Source organism: Eptatretus burgeri, chromosome 6 (assembly GCF_056783735.1).
Source record: "Eptatretus burgeri isolate ZD-2024b chromosome 6, Ebu_testis_v1, whole genome shotgun sequence".
NCBI lineage: Eukaryota > Metazoa > Chordata > Myxini > Myxiniformes > Myxinidae > Eptatretus > Eptatretus burgeri.
The window spans coordinates 63483377-63500075 of record NC_140966.1 but is presented as its reverse complement, the minus strand read 5'-3'; the positions used below and the strand labels follow the sequence as shown (position 1 = coordinate 63500075).

The 16699-nt window shown below is 43.6% G+C and overlaps 1 protein-coding gene across 2 annotated transcripts in view; it reads left to right on the top strand.

Moving 5' to 3' along the window:
- The window catches only part of DCXR (dicarbonyl and L-xylulose reductase), a 47022-nt gene extending 37588 nt beyond the window's left edge, over window positions 1-9434 (top strand). Inside the window, exons 7-8 of one of the 2 annotated variants that reach the window (XM_085885368.1) lie at window positions 8806-8923; window positions 9083-9434. In XM_085885368.1, the coding sequence (XP_085741494.1) occupies window positions 8806-8923; window positions 9083-9117 (153 nt within the window). In that variant the 3' untranslated portion in view covers window positions 9118-9434. Of the gene's footprint in view, window positions 1-8805; window positions 8924-9042 lie in introns of both variants that reach the window. The other variant, XM_085885367.1, reaches the window with a different exon arrangement.
- Window positions 9435-16699: the final 7265 nt, after the last annotated feature.

Sequence of the window (16699 nt, the reverse complement as noted above, 5' to 3'; positions counted from 1 at the left end):
TATGGCTATCATCAAAATCATACTGATCACCAATGATGTTGACACAGTTGCACATTTCAGGTTTCAACTGCAGGAGCTTGCGAAGATACAGCTGGGGAAGTTCACCAAATGTTTTTGCACCCATTTTTTGGTATTTATTTACAAATGCCATTGTGTCTACCAGATAAACTGTGTATAGGTCACTCTGTGGTAATGATGGCAGCTGTAAAACAACATCCTGCTCAGCTTCAGCAATTAGCACTGCCACGAAATCAGACTTGTTGCCTTTGCGCATTACAAACCCCTGTGCTAAGCGTGGATCAACCTCAAACAGGGATGATGGATAGTCTGTCCACTCATGGGAAAATGCAATCTGTCTTGTGACTGGGTCGGCATCTCGATAGAAACACAGCACACGTGTAGTTGCAGTCTCATCTTGATAGATCCTGATTAAACTCTGTTTCCTTGATGGGTTTGATTTCTTCTGTGAGGAGAAAGTTACCAGCTTCAGTGGTTCAATCTTAATAGAGACCACCTCTTCTGCTTTCATAATGGCTTCCATGCCCTTAGCTTGAGCATGGACCAAGTCTTTTGAAGCATCCTTCTCACCAGTTGCTCTATTGAGCAGATCCACTTGGTTGTTACACTGGAATGGGTTTATCATCTGCTGGCATATCACTTTCTTGATCTCCTCAACATGCATATGTTCTTCTGTTGCCTGCTTATGTGTTTCTCCATGATGAGTAGATTCCTGTTGGCCTAGATTAGCCATAGACTTTATGTTCTCTGATACAGCTGTGAGAAATGGTGCTGTTTTCACATATTTATCTCGAGCAGCTGGTGCCTGAGATATGCCTTTGAACAGAGATGTCTTCCCTTCATTGTTGTATGTCTGCTCCAGGGCCATGTCACTCAAAACACCATTGAATTTTCCTTTGGAAGAGTGAACTGTGAAGTACCCAACCTGGATCCAGCAAACCTTAACCGAACTGTGTTCAATAGAGTAAGAGGATTTTGGGGGTAGGGGTAACTTTGGTTGACAAAAATGTTAATTTTCTCTTTAAAAATTGATAGAACTCACTCAAAATTGCTGTTTTAATTAGCCATGGATACCATGTTCATATCACATTAAGAGAAATTAGTATTCTAATGCAGCATCTGCCTATGATAAGAAAAGTTCTAAAGGCCATCTTCAAAAAACGTTATTTTTAAGGCATTTTTCACAAAATTATGTACTTTTACGAGGTTTACTTCCACAAAGGCAATTTTTTTTTGTCATTTTACAATGCACTGATTGAATTCTTACATTTAGTTCACATTTATTTTTCATGAATGTGATTTTTTTAATTTTTTTTAGAAATTTTATTGACAATTGCTGTTTTATCAAATTTTTCAAATCTTCCTCAAACAAAAACGTCCACCAAAATTTTTCGCAAGAGCTTATGAATTGCCAACATTGGTTTTCATGAACTGCAAACATATATCTAAACATCCTGGGGGTGTAAAATTTTATAGCAGAGGCTGTAAGGTCCAACCCTAAAACAGCCTCGTACACAGGTTGGCTCCCGGACTAATAATAAATTAAATGAGTGTTGTTGACAATGAATCGCTCCACCCTCAACAATACGATCTTCACAACACATATTACTCGATCGCTCCTGGGAAAAAAAAAACCAAGGCAGTGTATAAGCACCGCACTCAATCAAAGCCTGAATGGTAATTATCTTGTTTTAGATGGGATGTTTTTTTTTTTTTTTTTTTAATCCAAACATAGCTATCGACGTTCCTGTGAATGAAAGAGGAGGCCATGCAAAGTTTGGTGGCACAAGTTCCTGCAGGGTCCAAATGCATAACCAAACAAACAAATTTTAATCTTTATATATATTATGGCCACGGGTACCGAGTGTATTATGAGGGGTTTAATCCCCGTTTGTCCTCCGAAGAGCTGGACTTGGGGCCAATGCCCACAATTAACTTTGTGATGCAGTGGGTTGCTTTAGAACCACGAACGCCAATCAGTTAACCACGAGTTCCAGTGTCCACCGTCTAATTTTGCCATTTAACTAGAGGTCACGTGGCTTCCTGAACGGGGAGCGTGCCCTCGGCAAAGCACCAATCTTATCTTGCTTAGATCTCAATTAGGGCAGCCGAGCGTTTAACCGCTGGTGTGAGCTGACTATTATTCGTCAATTTGTTTGGTAATTACCTCCCAGTCTATCTAGGTTCGAGCAATGCTGGATCAACGGAAGGAAAGGGCAAGCACGGACAGGTTGGAATGTGAACAAAGCAATTTATTAATAAGGAAAAAATAAATAATAAGAACTTTTTATTTCCTTGTGGAAAAACAAGTAAATTAAAATCAATCAAAATAATAGCAAGCAAATAAAGAATTAATCAGCCACTGATAGAAAAAGTGACAAAGAGCAGATGCTTATCACTATGCCTTACTTAACAATTAAACACGAGACAAGGGTATCTAGCAGATCATTCGGGGGGGGGGGGGGAGAGAAATCCAGTCTCGCTCATCAAATAGAAGTTGTCGTACGTCAAATAAAACGTCCTGAAATATGTGAGCGTGCCTTGTCCGTTGCCAGCGCCCAGCCTTGCCATGCTCCCACTCGCGAACAGGCTTGAGCGCCAATCGACGTCACCCCCAAGAATCAGGTACGCCAAGAGCAGGTCTCGAGCAGAACCAGCATTAACGGTCCGAGCGTCAGGATCCACCAGTAGCCACAACCAATGGACAGCTGTTCAGAGCTGTGAGAAGCTGAGGCGCTGTGAGAAACTGTGAGGCTACAAGGCCGTCACCAACTGTCGCCAGCTCACAAACCGTCTAACTGGAACTGACAAAGCAACCGTCTGACTGGAACCGAATAATAGCCGTTGCCAAGCTGTCGCCAACTGACTGGAAAAAATAACGATTACTACGATGCCATGTTTGTGGTGTTGGACGAACGGCAGAAAGCAGCCATTTGCCAGAATTGCTGAGCGAAAACGTGAAGCGCTCACAAAACGTTAACAACAATTATCACCTCAATGTTCAGCCCGATACGAAAAAGAGTCGGTTAGCATCCATGGAGCTGCTGAATGGGGTGTCAAACTTTGATGGAAAAAAGTTGGGTGTCAACGTCGATGGAAAGAGGTGGATGTAGAGCCTCGGTTGGGCTAACTGCTATCTCACGTGTATGAATGTGTCTGTTGTAAAGAGAAAAAGGAGCTTTCCATAAGAGATAGAATCTATTCTTTACCCTTCTCAATGCATCAAAGTTAGAATCCCACCAGACATGGGGATGGGTCTATCCTGGACATGCATTTAGGGAAATAACTGTCTGGGGACCTAGATGTTTGTATACATTCATCGGACCGGATTCTGAAATAAGTAATATATTAGACCAGACATTTTTACCTGTCGCTTTGATGATGGTTTTAATCAAAAGCCAGCATGTTGTACTTCACAAATATTCTGCTCTATTCACTCCATAATTTGCCCATGGTCATCTTCCCTATATCTGGAAGCCTGCTAAAATCACCTTCATAAACAATCCTTGCTCCTTGTACTGTATATGGTGTGAGCAAAAAAAATCACTTCTGCTTCGCCACGAGACTCATTGCTGGATATTGTTACAGCTGTGGAAATTCGCAGACCACCATAAAGGACCTAAGATCAGTTATGACGATAAGTATATGTGTAGTTAGATTTCCCCACCGTTGTTTAGAGGGAATTTCCATGTTCACAGGGCTGTGATCCTTTGAGTTAGCCGTTTTTCTTTTCTCTATCGTTATTTTGGACCAAATAGCCACCACCAACATTCCCAAACAACAACTCAAACACCACCACCTTCGCCTCTTTACCTCCACAACTCCACCCCGCAAACATCGCTTCACCGCCATTCTCAAACGACGCCCGCCAGCAACCAAATTGCCACCACCAACACCCTTCCCAAACCACCACAGCAAACTCCCACCACCTTCGCCTTTCTACCGAACGTCGTGCCATGGGTTATGAATGGGACCCTTTCGAAGGAGAAATCGGATCAGGAATGATTCACGCCCACTTTTCATCCATCCAATGGCTGAGCATCAGGTGGTGTAGCCCTGCCTCCAAACCCGCTGTGATCCACAAATTTACATATGTACTCCTCCCCCGGCCTATACAAGCGCGAGCACAATGAGAGGCAGTCAAGTCGGGCCTGGAGAATGGCAGTATCAGTGTCGGCAGTGGCATTCTGGAGGGGTCGGAGAACAGGACGGAGCTTGAAGAGGCAGACGGCGGCAGTGTCGGTGGGGCAGTGTCGGGAGACGGAGCTCAAAGCAGACGGGGAAAGGCAGACGGGGGCCGATCGACGGAGAGGAAGGAGCTCGGAGGTCAGGTCAAAGTTGAGGGGCGAGGAGGGCGAGTTGCTGAGTGGAGCAGGGACGCGGAGGAGGGCTCAGAGGCGAACCAGAGGGCTGAGTGGGGACCGCCGCCGGAGAAGGGGTGTAGTGGAGGCCACAGCCAAGAGGAGTTCGCCAGAGCCAGTGTGGTCCAGAGTGTCAACTCGTTGGACGGAGCATCAGCAATTCCCTCTCCCTTACCGAGCTCCGCGCTAAGAAAGCGCCGGTAACCCCGTCCTTTCCCCTCCCCAACCGTGGTGCCGATGGTGAAACACGTGCCTGCGCGGAGAACGCCGGAGAGAGCTCACCGGCCACGCCAGGGTCACGAAGCCAGCCGCTGACATCGCGGCTTGCCCGCCATCGTGCCACGAGGGCGTGGGTAAGACCCTTCGGTCTAGTGGACCTGGCCGGTCATCCAGGTTCCATGCACATTTGGTCCACTAATCTGTCTGCCACCCTTGCCTTTGAGGGTGGCTTTTTCCTTTGCTTTTGTGTAAATGCATGTGGTGGCGCCATCTTATAAGTAGAATTGTCTCAGTGTGTGTGTGAAATAAAGACCCTTTATTTGGTTGTAACTCTGCCTTTGCTTGCTTTCACTGTGTACGTGCATGATTTACTGTATTGCTGTAAAATATGTGCTTGTCTGAGTGTGCAATAAATGTGCTTGTTGAACTGTTCCCCGTTTCGTTGCGTCCTTTCCCTTGTTTGAAAGTTCCATCTTGCATCACGGAAGGAATTGGTAGAGGGGTGTAAGCACCCGGTAAATAATCACGTCCGTCGTAGCCGGCGATAACACCGCTCTGTTATCACTGAAGCACGGAATGGACCGCTTAAGCGGTTCGTGTCCTAGGCCAGCCAGCGGCGAGGTACGATCGCCCGGTTAACTACTCGCGCAGGTACTTAGGTAGGTCGAGTTTGGCGAACAACCCTATGCTGTGCGGGTGGCCGATTGGCACGATTGTGGTGTGGTCAAAAGACCCACCCGTGACTGGCTCCTGGCGGTAGTTCCAGGAGGGTCACGACTGAATTGTCCATTCTGGTGGGTGACGCGGTCGCGATTTGAGTTACGTGGCCGATCGCACACCGGGTGGACCGAAATTCGTAACACTGGTGTCAGGAGTGGGATTCAAATCCACCTCGGTCTCCAACTAAAATTTACGGGGATCGGACCAGGGGTGTGCGAAGCAACCCCCCCTCCCCTGTTCCCCCAAATTACGAGTGAGTTAAAAAAAAAATTAATCCCTTACGAGAAATAAGATGGAGTTTCAAGGTGAGCGGGTGCAGGGGATAGAAATGAATTTGTGTCGTAATGTAGAATCCATGGCCCAGGACGGTACTTGTAATTTTAATCCATGGGGGAGCTCAACCCTATATTCTGAGCACGTACTTTGCCGGCAAACTAACTCTGAGTCGCACAATGGCGGCGTGATCGCACCCTCGGCGCAGCACGGAGCATGCGGCTATTTTTAGCGCAACGAAAGGCACGACACGAGGCGAGCGCTCCCAACAACTGTTTCAAGCCACGTGCGCATGGCAGGCGAGGCTGGTGGACATTGGCGGGCTTCAGGCACAAATCAGAGAAATATCTGGGAAAACTAAAAGAAAACGGTGAGGGAACAAATGAAAGGAGAGAGCAAGCATGCAAAAGAAGTGCAGAGAGCGAACTGAAGAAAAGAAAAGAGGAGCAAATTAGTAACTCCCGGGATAGAAAGCACATGGAAGAAGAATGGAAAAAAAGTTGGAAGAAAAAAATGCAAACACGATTTGGAATTAAAACAACTAGAGGAAGAAGTAAGATCGGGCAATCAGAGAAGGGAGAGCATGAAACAGGAGATAAAGAGAGGAGAGGAACATCTGAGGAAATCGGACAGAGAATGCCTAAAAAAGACGATAAAAGAAGAGAAGGAATGGTGGGAAGAACTAAAGGAAAACAATAAGAAAAGAGACGAATTGAGGAGGGAAGCAGTGGAAAGAAGGGATAAAATGAGTGAAGAAGCATGCAAATTGAGAAAGGAGTTGGAAAAGAAAGCTTCTGAGTTACAGAAACACCGAAACAAAGAGACGGAATTACAAAACGAGTTGAGGATGGTGAAAGAAGAAAGAACGACAGCAGAGGATGAAACGTTAAGGAACCACACTGTTCAGATCGAACAGTTAGAAGCCAAAGCAAGGTTGGAGTGTGTAGAGATGAGAAAGGAATCAGAAAAAAAAGCTTCTGAGTTACAGAAACACTGAAATAAAGAAACGGGATTACAAAACGAACTGAAGATGTTGAGTGAGGAAAAAATGAGAACGGAGAATGAAACGTTAAGGAACCACACTGTACAGATCGAACAGCTGGAAGCGAAGGCCAGATTAAAGAATGATACAGGAAAGAGTAATGAAGGAAGAACGAATGAGACAGGAGAAGGAAATCAGCCAACTGAAGGAAACCACGAGATTGCAGAATGAGGAACAAGGAAGACAGTGGAATAGGAAATACAAAGAACAAGGAATGAGATGGGAGAAAGAAATCAGTCAGTTGAAGGAGATAACGAGATTGCAGAAGGAAGAACGAGAGGAACAGTGGCATCGAAAACAACAAGAATATGAATTTGAGGTTAACCAATTGAAGGAAACTATGAGATTGGAGAATGAGGGACAGGGGGTGAAAGAAATTAAAAAAGAAAGAAAAGAACAACTAAAACAGAAAGCAAGGTTGAGGTACGCGGAGATCAAGGAATGAAACAAAAAGAAGGACAAGGGCGACTTAAGGAGAAAGCAAGGTTGAGGTACGCAGAGATAATGAAAGAACAACGAATGAAACAGTAAAAGGAGCTTGGCCAATTGAAGGAAACTATGAGATTGAAGCATGAGGAAGAGTGGGAGAGAAAACAAAAACAATATGAGTTTGAAATTAGCCAGCTCGAGGGGAGAGCAAAAATTGAGTCCACGGGATCGAAAAACTCCGGAAAGAGAACGAACAACTCAAAAAGCTCCGAGAGGATGAACGACTCAAAAGGAGCCAGGAAATGGAACAGCGCAATAGTGTGGGATGTGTGACATCACCACAGGGAGGAAAGTTAGTGGTGCAGGACTTGATCAACACCTCTCGTCGAATAAAAGAACAACTAGGACCAACCCTAATAAAGGAGACACAAATAAAACTAGAGAAGGGAGAAGTATTGCCAGAGACACGGGAGATGGACCGAATTGAGATGGAATTAAATGGAACGAAGGAGGAAACGGAGACGAAGATCCAGGAAGAAACTAATAAACATGAAGAGATAACAGAAATAAAATTTATAGAGACTCAGGAGATAGAAAAAATAGAGGAGAGATTAAAATTGTCTTTTTCTCGCCATCATGATAGCAATATACTACTTCCTGCAGTGCAATATTGTCCAGTGCAATATTGTCCAGTGCAATATTGTCCAAAGCAACACGGTCTGTTCCAACACTGCTTTTATACAGACAGAGGGTTTGTAACTAATCAACAAAAGTTGGGACACCTGTAGGAATTGTTTGCATCAACTTTCAAAGCTTAATTTCCTCCTATTGCTGCAGAACATCTGCAGTTCCTCACTCATGACTTGTTCCTGAAAAGGGTCTTTTTTAAACAACTCTGAAATTTACATTATTTTTCAGTTTTTGGTAACCTAAACTTTTTTGTTTTTGAACCTTTGGCCGTTTACCGCTTAGCTTTGTACCATTTCAGGTTATTCACTGGACTTTGAACTGCTTAAATTTCAGTAAAAACTGGAAAAATGGGGTTGTTCTAAAACTTTTGACTGTGTGTGTGTGTGTGTGTGTGTGTGTGTGTGTGTGTGTGTGTGTGTGTGTGTGTGTGTGTGTGTGTGTGTGTGTGTGTGTGTGTGTGTGTGTGTGTGTGTGTGTGTGTGTGTGTGTGTGTGTGTCGCTGGCACCATGGGCACCATATATTTATTGCCGCCAACACAGATGTTTTATCAATGGTCAGTGGTATGTGAGTGGCACTTCCTTTTAAATAGGCAGCATATTGTTGCTCATTGATTGGTCAAGGCAGGCAGATTAACCCCTCCCCGACAAGTTAATTTTGGATGATGGGGGCGGGGGGGGGGATGAATTATCTTGAGACTGGTTTAGTTTCCAGAAACTCTTAGAATCGAGATGTGTAATACGACTTCCTTAAGCCAGATTTTAACCCACAACCTCTTGCATTGCATTGCAGGGGCATGACACTTGTAAATTGGTATTCCAGGATTATTCTGAGAAAGTTGTATTTTTGTAATCTCTATAATTGCAAACATGAGGTAGCTTCTCTGTAAAGATGGTTATAATTTTTATTTTAACCACAGATAGTTGATTTTCTGTCGTTGAGGAAAGTTTGAACGAAAATATTTTGGTGTTGAAGCTTGATTGAGGCTTTCAAAAATTTTAAATTCATATTATCAGTTTTCAAGACAAACTTCATCATTATCCTTTTCCCCACAGATCCGAGTTAATTCTGTGCATCCTACAGTTGTGATGACGCCAATGGGCCGTAAGGAATGGTCTGATCCAAGTCGTGCCGCAGTGCTTCAGACTCGCATCCCAATGGGTCGGTTTGTTGGTAAGCCATTGAAGGGAGTAGGGTAGGATGGTGGGGTGGGGAAGGTGGATTGTTGTGCACATGGAAGGGTGTCTGACCTTTGTACTATTATTTACTCATTATTCCTTTGTACCCAACAGAGGAAGAGGAAGTGGTAAACTGTATACTATTCCTCCTCAGCAATGCAAGTGAAATGGTGCATGGTGCCCAGTTGACCATTGATGGTGGACTCCTCGTGAACTAACCTTCAGGTGGACCTTGCAGCCCTCGATGTAGGGGATTTGTGTTGTCGAATTTCCTTGTTGCCTTCAAGCAAGCACAACAGTTGGTTTCATTTTTGTGGACATAGCGGCATGATTGAACATCACATTGATCGCCAAGGGTAGTTGATTAATCTGGAAGAATATCTGATATGAACAACAAATCATACCAGAAGCACATAGAGTGCTCATGAATGGCTACTTGCATATTGTTTATACTTTGCAGACCTTATGATCATACCGCATGCAATAAATGTGCTTTTAAAACTGAATGTGATTTGTGTGCACGTACCAACTGTCAGACTTCGGTGACGAGGTTCTGAAATTGATGTGATTTTGGGTGTGATCCTTTTGAGTCTCAAGGTGATAATTATGACCCCTTTTATATTTAATGATTTTTCAAAAAGGACTTACTTGGTGTGTGTGTGTGTGTGTGTGTGTGTGTTGTAGATGGTGCCTTGTTCCTTTATTAATAACGCCATTCTGCCAAAACTGAACTAAGCATGCCATGATGCAGCTCACACTGCCGCCTTTGCGATTCCCAAATTGTTGTTTTGCAGAACTTGATATAATCCAGATAATTTTGTAATGCTATTCAATGCTTCATTTCAAAAACTGATAAATGCCACACGCGCTTTTTAGTAAAACCCGATTTATATCCATTTAACCAATGAGCGCGCATCATCATCGGCACATGAGGTAATACGTCAACGCCCTTGTTCTGATCGCTTCGCCTCACCTACGATGCCAACAACCCCGCAAATAAGCAAATTTCTCTCCAAATAACGTTTACTCTGGGTTTTGGTATCAATGCCTGTGAGGCCCGTGGAAAAACAAAACAAAACATGAATACGCCTGCGAACAACCGCAAAAAACCCACGAATGTCAAAGGAGGCCACATTTTATAAACCACTAATCCGGGAATAGCAGGGTCCTGTGAGCCCTTTATACCAAAGAAAGTTTACTGTAGATTCATCTGCTTTTGATGCAAAACAAATTGAAAAGTATCAAATTATATTTTTTATTAAATTTAGATTTGTGAAATTCTGGCCTTCTGTTACTTTACTTGCATCAATTTAGGATCACCCTTTTGGAATTTATATGTTGTATCAAGAAAGCACATAAAAAATGTTGATTTACCAAAAATGGATTTAGCGGTGTGTGTGTGTGTGTATGTATATATGTGTGTGTGTGTGTGTGTGTGTGTGTGTGTATGTATATATGTGTGTGTGTGTGTGTGTATGTATATATGTGTGTATATATATATATATATATATATGTATGTATATATATGTATATATACCTTACCAAACGTTGCCACACCGTGGGAGGGAGGGATGAGAGGAGAGAGAGAGAAGAAAAAAAAAAATAAGGAGAGATGAGTGGTGGAGATGGGGTTAGTAGAGACAATGATATTGTTGCAGGGGTGGGTGAGAAGACCACTAGGTGGAGGAAGCTACGTCGATTCCCACCAGACTCCCCGGAATTGTAGGCCGTCGCTCACGGATAATTCTGTGATGCGGCGGGTCGCTTAACCGACCGTGGACGCTAATAACTCAACCGCGTGACCTAGGGTCCTCCCGTCTACGGAATCGGGTTACCTAATTAACCACCAGGGAACCACGCCCTCAGTATGTTTTGTCCGAACCGGATCACTCTACCGGATCGGATGCAGCTGAGCGGCACTGCCAAGGATGTACCGGCTAAAGTAGGAACGGATCGTTGGGAATAAAGACCCGGCTAAACTTGGATCCGAACCATGCTGGACCAATGAGAGAAAAGACAAAGGCGAGCTGGGAACATTTCTAATGACAATTATTTATTTACAAGCGAGCGAGGAAAAGCATGTGACACAACAAAGACTTATTGGGTATGTAACACAGGGAAAGAGGAGAGAGGTGTGGGGTGACATTAATACAAGCAACTTACTAAAGCAGACACAGTGCAGACTTGACGTGAGATTAATAAGAGTAACAATAAGGATCTTCTCCAGGCTGACTTAAGACATGTGCCAGCACACTCAGACACACACTGAAAAGGGACTTTTGCAGCCAGGGAGGGAGGTTGTTGAGGTTATAGCTTTCGTTACCTGGGTGTTTCGGGGATGCTCCGTGGTGCGGTACCTGACAATAGTCTTGTTGTTCTGGCCACAGCCGCACGTATGGAGATCGTGTTCTGAAGGAGGAGCTTAAGTGGAGAATGGCGGAGTCCAGAGTGTGAGGGTTGAGCAGTAGGCGGGACCAGGCAGGAAGCGGTTCGTCGAGGCGAAACGTGGGTGGAGTCAAGTGGCAGGAACACTCTGTGTGAAGAACACCCACACTGAACACACACACTTCTCAATTCTCCACACGCAGGATTTCTCCGTCCTTTATGGAGCCCGAGGGTCGGGGGAGGGGCCATGCCGAATCCAACGTCATCGCCCAAGTCGGGCGTTCCAACTGGCTCTGACCCTCATGTGGGGGCTCCGCCAGCCTGGGCCGGGTTTTGGGTAGACGGTGGTGCAGCCCGCCCACCTTACTGCATGACTCGCTGCACATGTCTGGTTTCGGGTAGACGCTGGTGCAGCCCGCCCACCTTAGTGTGACCACTGCTCATTTTAATAAATGCCAAGGTGAGCCAATGATAAAAGCCAATATTTCACAAGGTTTCGGAAAAGCGATGATAATAGAAAACTTATATGCCAAGGTGAACAACGAATAGCCAAGATCTTGTGAAAAAAAAGCCGAGGAGTGGTCACACTGCCCCCTTACTGCCTGACTCGCTGCACATGTCTGGTTTCGGGGAGACGGTACACAGTTATAGTAGACGAGACGAGGGGGGCAAGCGAGGCAGAAGGCACCGTGGATCGTCACGCTGTGGTAAACGAGACGACGGGCAAGCGAAGCAGATTTACCTCAGAAAGGAAAAGGTGGGAATGAAATAAGAAGGGAAAAATGATTTGATAACCTAACTATTAGCCCATCGCAACGCACTCCCTTGTCTTCCCACAAAACAAAAGGAAGGGGTCTATCGACACGTAGATTAATTGGCATAACTGTCTCAGGACACCTGTCTGCTGTATGCATGCGGTTCCGTGAACCGCATCAATATGTTATGCTTTATTACTGAACACACACACAAAAACAACCTCATGTCAGAACAGCTGTACACACAACAACACAACACAATTTATAATGTAATCTGCTGGTACATCCGCAAAACCTTTGATGTCCCAGTTCCAGAAAATTTGTGGGAACATGACCCAAAAGTAATCACTGAAAACATGGAAGTACCTCCCGCTCACATACGAACTAATGATCCCATCGAGCGTGAACATCGAAAACAAAGCGTTGCAACCAGATATGAACTTAGGTACAAAAAAAACAGAGAAGGCATTGCTTATTGAGGTGTTAATTAATAGCAGTGATTTTGGACCAAACGATACAGAAATCAAGAAAAAGACCAAACACCAAGACCTCAAGAATGAACTGAGAAGATCCTGGAAGCTGAAGAAGGCCAAAGTTGTAACAGTGACAGCTGGACCTCCAGGAATGATGACAAAGAACCTCACAGAGATATGAAACATATAGCCCAAGAGCCCACAAAGGTTTATTTGTGTTTTGTTCGCCAAAAGGTCTGAGTTTCGAGAGTGAAAATGTCTGTAAAATTCGAATATGCTGGTCTGATAAAAATCCACTTGGACCGTTTTCCACAAATCGCGTTGTTATAGGGGTACCCTTTAATTTCCCGTGAACGCATTTCCTTTTGTAAACGTTCCGAAATAACTTTATAAGTAATTAATTTCGACTCAAGCCCAATAGCTACACCCAAAAATGAGATATCATGCTAAAGCTTATCATTGGCCGGATTCTATGAACTATTCTGTTTCTCAATTTGACTTCAAAAAAGTTGGATTAGCCTGATTTCAATGATTAACCCCAATTTTACTTACGGCACATTTTATAATCTTATTTTTTGTGTATTTTTTCCAATCCTGAAGTTTTCAAGAAGATTATGTACAAAACAAATGTACTATTTTGAAGAATTATCATTCCCCTTTCCTCTGCAAAAACAATCACGCAAAATGGTTTATATTTTGCAGAGTAATAACTAAAAGAGTATACATGGGGTTACTTGTAAAATATTGCAGTTTTCGAGATTTACACAATTCTCAAGCAAAGTGACTCGTTGCAAAATATCATGTTTTATATTGATATAGTGTATATACTACCTCAATGTTCTTTGCAAGTGGAAAAGTTATTGTCAGTAGTATACCCAGATAATTGGTTATTTGGTATACTTTATTTTCATTGAAATACATGATCAGACATCAGTTTGATTTTTTGTTGCACAAATGTGACATACTCTAACTATAGCAGATGCATGTTTAATATTCTATCTTCTGTTGACCAGACTACGATGTTTATGTATAGCACGTGTATTCCTTGTATAATGAATGTAGTTGGTGGTGGGAGAATAGCATTTTTTTTTTCTTTCAGGCTCACCAACAGCAAACAAAATGACATCAAAACGTACATGCATTCTCCATATTCACGGTAAAACTACCGAAGAAGTCAAACCTTTCGACGACAATACATGGCGGGAAGGGAATTCTGTTCATGAAAAGAGACATTCCACAGGAAAAGACTCAAAGTATTTCAGAATAAGCCTTCCTGCTGAATATGACCAGACAACTGTTTATCACAAACAGTGCTACAAAGATTTCAACGCACTGTCCATTGCAAATGTGGAACAAGTTTCAGCTGGCCCATCATGATCACACATACTGCGTTCTGAAGTAGAACATATAGAGGCAAGTTCTTCAGGCATCTTTGACAAAAAGTGCCCGTTCTGCAATTCCATCACTGCTTGACGCAATCAAGAACACCATGAACCCATTTGATCAGAACACGAATGAAACCCTCCACTGCATCACGACTGGTGCCAGTGTACAAAATGATATATCAAGGAGGATCTCTTGGGGTTTCAAGTGAAAGGCCAGGAGTTGTGTGATAATTTCACAGCAGAGAGCTTCAATGATCAAGCTCGCTTCGAGAAACAAATTAGCAGAAGGAGGATCAAGAACTTTGCGAGTGCTGCTGTGAAGAAAAACATCACCACCAATGACCAGAAGGTAGTCGAACTATAAGGGACCAGAGACCTGTTTTGAAGGCTACTCTACATCAGTACGTTTGAAAGGATAGACATTGAGAAAGTCTTTCAATATCCACTGACTCCAATTCCACTCGCCCTGGTGCACGTGGATTGTAGCATCAACAAAACTGACAAGTCAAAGCTTCTGCACAAGCTGGAGGGAATGGTTGAAAGCGAGAAACCAGGATATATTGACGTCACATTAGTCGATGTGATGTTCCTGCTACACACATTTCTGAATCTCCCTCCTATATTTGGTGGGGTAGATGAAGTAATCCTCCGACGGTTGTGCGAGATGTCACCATGCATTGGCTGTTCACGGCATTTTCAAATATCGTTTGAGGGGATGCCAGAGCTGAGGGATGGTCAACTCAGCCGTCAAATGGAGGCCCACCTATTCGGTGAGCTTGGGAAATGGCGAAGTATGGTCAAATGTGACCAATGAGGGACTGTGAGGAGTGCTATTTTATGGTCACATCTGATCCATAATTAATACGTACATATATATATATATTAGTAAGATGTAAGGATTCAAACCCATTTTATAGACTCTGTAATGGATTTAAAAAAAAAACTCTATAGCTTCAGTCCCACAGTTTCCACCAGTTAGCTCATTCTGGTCACCTCACACAGCCCACGCTTGGGAAACTAAAAGGGTTTTGCTTTTACAGTGATAACAAGCCCAGATAATTGCCTAAGAGAAATTCCTGGGCCTGAAGATAAGCTGTTTGACTGTTCCACCCTCCCTTGTGGGAGAGCAGGAAAACTTTTAGCTCATATTTTGAGTACACATTCGAAGCTCTTGTCACACCAACCAGGGTTCGAGTATAACCAGAGATAGATTGGAATTAGAGATAGAATTTACATAAGGGAGAGTTTTTGAATGTAAAACTCAGTGTGGTTTTGGTAGCTCTCCAAAAGTGCTGGTTGAGCTGCTAACATCACCTCCGCTGGCGTATGGTCCTTCAATAAAGCTGCATTTTGGTGAATCCTCTTCTGCTGACTCTCTTCATGCCGGGCCAGAGAGCAGTGTCATCACAATTTCAAGTACAATTCAAATTATGTTTTCACTTTTCATAGTCGTGAAGGATGATTAACACTCGGTTGCATAAAGTTTTGTGAAAATTGAATGTTTATATCCTTGGTCTGTGTGGAACGCATTGCAGCGAGGGGCAGCTTCCATGGACTTCCATCCATTTCCATGCCATATAACGAGGCTGTCTGAAGTTCTAGTTGATTTGTTTTCACTTTTGGGACCTTCTGGTGGAGCAACACGTCTAATGAAGATAATTTTCATGCAAATCCGCTCAGAAACACACTTTTCATGAGGAAAATATATTGAATTCAAATAACCGTGAGACTCTGGAAGGGACACACCACATGCTTTCCGTTCGCTGCTTCACCTCGTAACCTGTCCTCCTGAGGGACTGCTTATTCGTAGTATCTGGGAGATTAATGTTTATATTTTAGATGGTTTGGGGATGTGCTCTACAAGTATCCAAAATAATTCCGGTGAAAAACAGACATTTTAACATTTTGTTTGGGCATTTCATCCGACGGTGAGCTGGCTGATCACGTGACCCCGTGACGTCGCACAGGCAGTGAGTGATTGAGCATCTCGTGGCCCGAGGGTCCTTTTCAGTTGGGGTCCAGCTCTGTCCTGGATACAGCCATTAAATGCACGCACTCAGAGTATTTATTTCATGGCCATAAACGCGGGTTTGAAAATTGTATAATAATGTTGGGAATGATTCCCAGAATATGGAGATTTTTGCTTCGAGCAGCCTCACACATTTATTTTAAATTCAATTTGAATTCTGTTTTCACTTTCCGTAGTCGCTAAGGTTGATTAACACTCGGTTATATCAAGTTTTGCATCCGAGCTGATCGTCAAACCCGCCCGGGTGCATTATTAGTGTAGATATACCAGTGGGGATTGTGAGAGATTTATATTCAAGACCACGAGGTGACAATGACACTGAAGCCAAAAAACAAATTAAAAATCTCACAAGTCGACAGAGAGGCAAGCTTCGACAGGAATCCAAATTGAGCAGTGATCTCTTTGTATGCCACGAGACGGTGATTCAAGGCACTGATGAGCTGATCGAAAATGACAAAGAACACCTGAGAGTTGAATTTCTTCTTGGGTGACGTCACAGGGTCTTTCCTCTTCAGCATCTCCATCGTCAAAGCCGCCGTTGCATCAGGACGAACATCTTGGCTGAATTGCACTGGTTGAAAATCCCCTCTGGGATATTGCAAATACTGGGAGTCGCGACGTGGCATGGCACAGAAATTTCTGGTTCCGTGAGCCGTGGACACAATTTTGTTTCAAGGATTACGTGTTCGTGCATGTTTTCACCACATGTGAAGGATTACGTGTTCGTGCATGTTTTCACCACGT